Below are 7193 nucleotides of genomic sequence, written 5' to 3'. Positions count from 1 at the left end.
TGTGTTCCTCCTTAAGCACATCCCATCCACAGCCTGGAAATGAACAGGCCCATAAGGAGATACCACCATCCGCAGCACTCCAGACATACATGCCTTGTTTCGGCCCACAAACAGCTCCCCATAGGCAGGACAGCACACCAGGAGAACATGACTTTTCTACAGTCAGTGTCTTACAGCATTAACACCATACACTAAATCAAAAAAAAAAGTGTCACTCAAACTTGCTTTAAGTTTAAAACCCAGTTCAAGCCAATCTAGGCAGCAGTCCCTTCAAGAGAGACCAGATGCAGGTGTTAAGAAGCTGCTTGAACAGAGGAACCAAGCCTGATGAGCTCTGGGCCCACAAGCAGATTTACCACCTGGACTAAGTGATCAAGCACAGTGAAGACATGCATTGACATTGAGTTTTGAAAAAGCAGCAGTTGAAGGCAAGCTATTCTTCCTGCAAGCTCTTCTTGTCCCTTTTGGCATCCAACAGTGATCATAGTATCCCTTCTAGGTAAGGGTAAAACAGCTTGTAAGTATTTTATACAGCAGTCTCCAGAATTAAAAGGTTGGTTAAAAAAAAGTAAGTAGTCTAGCCCATTCCTTCTCTCCAGCCCATCCATAGGCTACTATAGACACCCAAAAAATTATATAAAGCTTATGCACTAGAAACAGTAAGATTCCCTTGACCTCTATTTCTACAAACTATTCTGCACTCTCCCTTTGAGCTGAGGAATGAAGTTATTCTGCTTAACACTAGCACAAGCAAGCAGCTTTGTGAAGCTGTTTGGCACTGCACAGGCTGGACACCTGCCCTCAGCACAGGCCTGGAAGACAAGCCACCTCTTTGAAGATAGGGATGGCTCACATCAGTGATTTGTTTCACATCCAGGAGCAGTGTCAGGACAACCTCACATCTCATGCTTATGGACACAGATGCAGAGTTTGGGCATTTACAGGTTGAAATGGCAGCTGCTGCTACAACAACGGAGGAAGCTCAGCTTGTTGATGTTGATCCAGTATAGCCTCTGCATCCTCACATTGAGCAGTGCCATGCCATTAGCTGCCAAGCAGTCCATGGCATGGAATAACAAACCATTAGGAGATCTTTCTCAAAAGCAATGACATTTCCAAACCCTGTTTATCCCAAAGCATTGTTGGGATTGCATGTACCACCCCTTTCTCAGTCAAGGCACTTCCATCACCATAGGTACACAACAGTCACTTCTTATTACAGGCCACAGCAAAGAGTAACTGTGTGGCCCATTTGTGTGTAGCTTCCTGTAACACTTGAGCACAGCCTCCTGCACAGGACTCAGAGCCCCAGCTGGACAAAACCCTGTTTTACAGTCCACAGGAAGAACTGCATTTTCAGGGTCCATCATGGCCAACAGCTGACTTCAGATGTCCATCAAGGGGAAGCAGTGTCACTGATCGCTCATGATTAGAGAAACAGGAAGGTTTTGAAGAATGCAGTCAAGGCTGTCAGCCCATGGCTGTGTTACAAGCACCACACAAGTACTGCTAATCTCTATTTTTGGTAACACCAAGGGTATTAATGAGAGTTTTTTCAAGATCAGCTGATACAACAACTGGTGACTAAGCATATCAGATCCTCTCCCACAGGCACATATGTCTCCTAATATGGCAGGCTGTAGGGTCACATTTCCTGTCATTGCAGTTGCATATTCATTTCCAAAACACCCTTTCTGCCTCTAGTAGGAAGGTCCCCACACTACAAGGACGCGTGCAAGGAGAGGGCTCTGTTCCCCACAAGCCAAACGCTCCATTTTCCAGCAGGCAGGGGCCAGCTTCGCAAGGAGAACCCTGCAGCTGAAGTACAGCCCGCTAAAAATTAATACTAGAACATATTTTGAGAAAGCCTTTTAACATTAGGCAAGCAATACGAACCAGCCAGCACTACATAGCTTGGACAGACGATATTAGCACTGTAGTGTTTCCCTGGAGACTAGCAGCTTTATAGAAGAGGAAGGAGTAGCAGCACTGAAGAGACATACGAGCAGCAGCTCCTGGTCCTTTGAGCATCCAGAGGGCCAGTTATCTGAGCTGAGGCAGGGAAGGCAGCCCTTTACGCCAGAGATGCTTCCCTGACTATAAGCCCGCTGCCAGCAGAGCGCATCTGGTTTTGCTGGGCAGCTTATGCAGAGCTACATGAAGCTGTACTTCTTCCGCTTTTCCATACGCCTCACCTTCAGATCAGCTCCCAGGCCTGCAGGCACGCCAGCAACAGTTAGTCAATCAGGACTTTGTCCTTGGGTCAGTAGTAAGGACCTAGCTTCTCATAGCCCGAGTAGCTGGGCCACTCGGGAAAGAGGCCATAGGAGCACCGAGGGCTCCCAAACTGGTCAAAGGCACTGCCGAAGTCAGGGCCCTGCGGGGGACGGACAGCTTCCCGGGCAGACTTCAGTTCCGACCGTATGATCCTGTAATTTGTGCCCTTGTTGCTGTCCCAGTACACCTTCCCGTTACACTCAAAGGAGATGGCAAACTCTACTCTTTCATGGGACTGAATTCCCTCGGGCAAGCTGATGTCAAAGGAAAACGTGTCCCGGTCTGACCCTCCATAGGTATCCTTGACATACTGGCACGGGAAATCTACAAAGTTTTTCCAGGTGTCAAACGTCATCCTGATCTTCACAGTCTTTTCAAAAGCGAGGTTCTTCACCTTCACTGTTCCCACAATGGATCGCTCCTTTAGCACACAGTTTTCAAGGCAGACACAGTCTGTCTGGAGGCGGTTTCTGAAGTCCAGGTAGTCTGCTGAGGGCTGAACAAAATCCAGGACAAAGCTGTCCCTCTCCACTGTTGTCAGGCCCACAATGTTGTCTATCAGCTCGGTGATGTTGAAAGGAATATCAAGGGGATCATCAAACTCTGAGAACACCTTCACCATCGTCAGAGCAAAGCCTCTGCTGTCTGCAAACGACACCCTCTTCTTCACTTTGCTGTGCGTGAAGGAGTTTGCTACCTCTTCTGGTCCGTTCAGCGTGGTCTTGGTGCTCAGCTGGATGCAGGGCCGCAACGGCTTGCTCGGCTGTGGAGCAATTTTGCAGGCATGCTTCTCCCTCCGCAAGGGTGAAGAGTGTAGGTACAGCTGCATTGCTACATCCACAGCCATTGCTTGTTTGTGAGGAAAATAGTCTAATACTCTGGAAGATGAGAAGAAGGGTCAGCTGATGTTAGAAAAGCATTTTAATATGACTTTTTGTCAGACAAATGCTGCACCACTTACCCCTAGCCCATCCCAAAGAAACTCACTTCCATCAACCCCACAAGTCTCTCAAGCTTAATTAGAGGCAAATACTTGCATGGTGGGATTTACAGACACGGTGAGAAACATGCTACAGCAAAAGCAGCAGGACTGAAGCCTGTTTGTGCCCTTGAATGAGATCTCTTCCAACTGCTACAGGGACAGAGTCACCATCTGAAGACACAGGCAGGCACTGCCCTACTAGGTTAGCAATAGCAGGCTCCAGAGCATTTCTAACCCAAAGTAACACCCACAGCTCAGTCCTGCTGATGTCTGCAAAATCCAGAGGTTATCAAGTTCCAATGCTACATAAAGTAGTACTGCTGCTGCACCCTCCTCCCTCCAGGAGAGACTCTCCCCAGGGCATCAGAGGCTTTTATAGGAGCAGGAACTCAGTTTGTCACAAGCCACTGTACGCAACTGACCTCGCCCTTCATAAAACCCTAAATGTCTGGTATTTTTAGAGGCTAAAACGAGCTCATTTGGTTGAGCTACATACTTTGCTCATCACTATCTCCCAGAACCACTCCATCTAAAATGCCTGTAAGCAGTATTGTAAGGACAGCAACAGCCTGACGCAGTAGCAGGGTAGAGACTTCGCTGGCACTGCTCCGCACCCTACAGAGGAGCCGCTTTCTTCCCTCTACTGCACTTTAAAGCAGATGTCAGCTCAGATGGCTCAACAGATTTTACCTCCAGCGCACAGTTCATACCTCAACACTCCACAGCACTTGTGCTGAGCCCACGGGAAAGCTGTATAGCCACAGGGCTCTGCCAAAGGATAAGTCACCTACTCAAGGTTGACCAAGCCTTTGGAAACAAGTCCTTCCTCCAGAAGGTGAAGGCTCTGCACCCCTCCACCACAGCCTCTCCTCCTCCAGCATCCAGCCTTTTCCTCCAGGGATGCAGCTCCATCTCCAGGGCAGCTCCCACCCCACACCTTGCCAGGTGTAGCCCTGGAGTTGCCTCTGCAGCCAGGTAGCTCCCAGAACCCCATACTTATCACTCCTACCCTTACACTGAGGTTTAGGCCGGATGCTTTTGGCAGACTCTTTGGCCTGGCTCTGGATAAACCACTGGACAGATTTATTGCACACGCACCTCCTCCTTAAGTCAACTGCATTGCAGCTGACCTTATACACTGAGTATTCCCTTAATAAAAATCTCCTGTTTGGCTGCAGGCCAGGCTCCAGAGCTGCTCCCACCACGCAGAGCGGGACGAGCCAGCAGCGGTAGCAGTGGCCGCCAGCCACGTGACGCAGTAGAGCTCCGCTGCCAAGCCACGCACAGCCAGCTCTAGTACTTGATTGCTGCCCTCACGCCAAGAAAAGAGAGAGCTACACTCTCCAATTCAGTGCTTCAACTCCCCACCCTGCAACACCAACAGAGCAGCTCTGAGCAGGCTTTCACAGCACCCATTCAGCAAGGGCATCTGTTTATTGGGAGCACGTGTGCCAAGGCTTGCTTCCCAACACATCCACCAGCTAACTCCTCCTGCCTTGCCTCCTTCAGCCTCCTCTCAGCTCAAGGACAGCTGTAGACAGCAGATCCACCTGTCTGCTAACACCCTTCTGCTCACCTCTACCTGCTTTTGCTGTCTTTATTCACACACACTTTATAGAAGTCACTTCCTCCTTTGAATTAAGGCAGCCTCCAATGCTTCTCTCTTACTTGAGCCAGTTTCATCCGCATTGCGTCTTTATCCAGGGAAATTTATTAATTTGAATTCCTATAACTGCTGAGAAGTTAAGTTTCTTAGTAAGCCTTGGTTATTCACAGTTTTTAGAACACCCAGCCTGATTCGCAAAACTTGGAGCTTTCTTCCAAGCTAAGAACTACAGTAAGAGCTTTTTTCCATACCTAATATTAGGCTGAGTTCCAGGCTTTTACAAACTTTTTCATCTCATCTGATATCCCAGACATCTCCTTCTGTGCTTGAGAGCCTCCTGATGCCCAGCTCGCAGCCAACAGAGGAAGGTTCTCTTTTTGAGGCCAGCATCAGCCATCTTGAACTTCAGATACTTTGAAGGTGGGAGCCAGGAAACAGATTTGAGAGCTCGCACAGGAAAGGGAGCTCTAGGAAGCAAGCGGTGCAAGGCAGGCAGCCCTACCCAGGTACAGGGGTTGGTTCCTTTCCCCCTCCTCTCAAAAGGAAGGCAGACTAGATTCTGCCCCTCTGGGCATCTTCCGCAGCTTTACCCTCTCCAGAAGAGGATGTCACTGCTTGCTCTTCCCTTCTCTATTTCTAGGAAGGAGAAGCAAGTCAGAGCAAAGGAATTATTGACACCTACGTTTATCAAAACCCTTCACCTGCCTCCGTTCTGCTTCCAGTGCTGTTCGTGGACAGGTAACCCCCCTGCAGAGGGCTCGGTGTGCAGCAGCTTACTAAGGCCGAAGTTTTTAGACGTGAGACGCTGCTGGATGAAGCAGCTCCCGAGGTTTTTGCCCTCTGCTCTGCTCCGGAAAAGGCCGAGCTGTTCCGAGGGCACAGCCCAGTTCTTACAAGCATTTATCTGAGGTCCGGGCGATACATCACCCCTGCTACAGCCCGTCCCTTCTGCCCTCTCTTTTCCAAGCAAAAGCAGCGCTGCAAACCCGAGCCGAGACCCGTCGTCCAGCCCCACCGGGAACCCGGGACACCCCGACGAGCCCGGCGGATGGGCGGCCCCACCGCCCCGCGGCTACTGCTCCCGGCTCACCCGGGGAGCTACAGAAGCCAAGGCTGGAGGGTTCCGTCCTGCCCAGCCGCAGCCCCGCGGCGGAGAGCGCAGGCAGCGCGACGCGACACCGCACCGCGGGGACACGGCAGGCACCCGAGGAAGCCTAAACGGCAGCAGAGCAGGACGCGTTCGCCAGTGCCAGCGGAGGGAAGGAGGACGCGGGCCCCACAGGGAACCATACCTGGTGCAGTGCATGATGACGGGTGTCCGACAACCCCCCGACTCGCCGCCGCCCGGGCAGCGCCGGGCCCGGCCGCGGGCCCTTAAGACCGTCCGTCCGTCCCGCCCCGCCCCGCCCGCCCGGCCAGCCCGCGCCGCAGCCAATGAGCGCGCTCCGAGCGCGGCGGGGGGCCAATAGACCGCCGGGCGCCCGGCACGCGAAGGGAGGGAGGGCGCGGCGGGGGGGGGGGGGGGGGGGCGGGGAGCAGCGGGTCGGGGGGCAGCGGGCGGGGTGCCCCGCTGCTCCTGTGGAGCTGGGGAGGGGGAGCGCGCTCTCTCTGGAAGCAGCGGCGCAGCTGGGATGGCGGGGGCCAGCGCTTCCCAGGGCTCGGAGTGCTCCGTGGGGTGGGTGGCACGGCAGTGGCACGGGGCCCACGAGCAGCGGGGTGAGCGGAGCAGCCGGCCGAGAACCCCGGCGCTGCCTGCGGAGGGCTGCCGGCCTGCGTTAACCTGGCTGGGCTCCCCCAGCCCTTGGGGTTACCCACCAGCTCAGCCCCGCGGGGTTTCTCACCATCATCTGCTTATCGCCCCACTGCCAGTCCCTGCACACGTGGGCCTGGCTCCTTCCAGGCCTGGAAAATTCCTTCAATCCCAAGGGACCCTCTCCTTCATGGACAGACCTTGCTAAGTCAGCCCCTTCCCTTTCCCTGAGCGAGGCTCGCTTGTTCTGGCAGAAGGTACAAGCTCTGGGTCAGGCCTTGGGTTGTCCCAGTCCCTCTCTGTCCTGCAGCAACACATGGCTCCTGCGCCACGATGCCATTCCTGCCTGTCCAGAAGGGTATAGTGGGGCTTTGCGGACCTCGCAAATAAGCAGATGAGGGCTAAACTTACAGGAACATGTTCTTGAGGCAGAAAAGCCTTTTTAGGGCACTGATCTTCTCAGTTGAGCCGGCCCAGGGTGTCTGGGTGCTCAGGAACGGGTGAGGAGGGTTACTCACGCATCCACACCTTGTGACCATGGCTCCGGGCTGCGGTTCTGTGCTGGCACTGGGTAGAAA

At 53.1% G+C, this 7193-nt stretch overlaps 1 protein-coding gene across 1 annotated transcript; it reads right to left on the bottom strand.

The window, feature by feature from the left end:
* Positions 1-326: 326 nt before the first annotated feature.
* PPP1R3B (protein phosphatase 1 regulatory subunit 3B) lies at positions 327-6191 on the bottom strand. The gene is made up of 2 exons (XM_086611817.1): positions 6158-6191; positions 327-3155 (listed from the first exon to the last, which is right to left on the bottom strand). Exons 1-2 carry the CDS (start codon positions 6169-6171, stop codon positions 2264-2266), a joined length of 906 nt encoding a protein of 301 aa, XP_086467943.1. The 5' UTR covers positions 6172-6191; the 3' UTR covers positions 327-2263.
* Between the last annotated feature and the right edge of the window lie 1002 nt (positions 6192-7193).

This window comes from Tauraco erythrolophus, chromosome 5 (genome assembly GCF_009769465.1).
Source record: "Tauraco erythrolophus isolate bTauEry1 chromosome 5, bTauEry1.pri, whole genome shotgun sequence".
NCBI classification, from domain to species: Eukaryota; Metazoa; Chordata; class Aves; order Musophagiformes; family Musophagidae; genus Tauraco; species Tauraco erythrolophus.
This window is presented reverse-complemented; position numbering and strand designations above follow the sequence as displayed.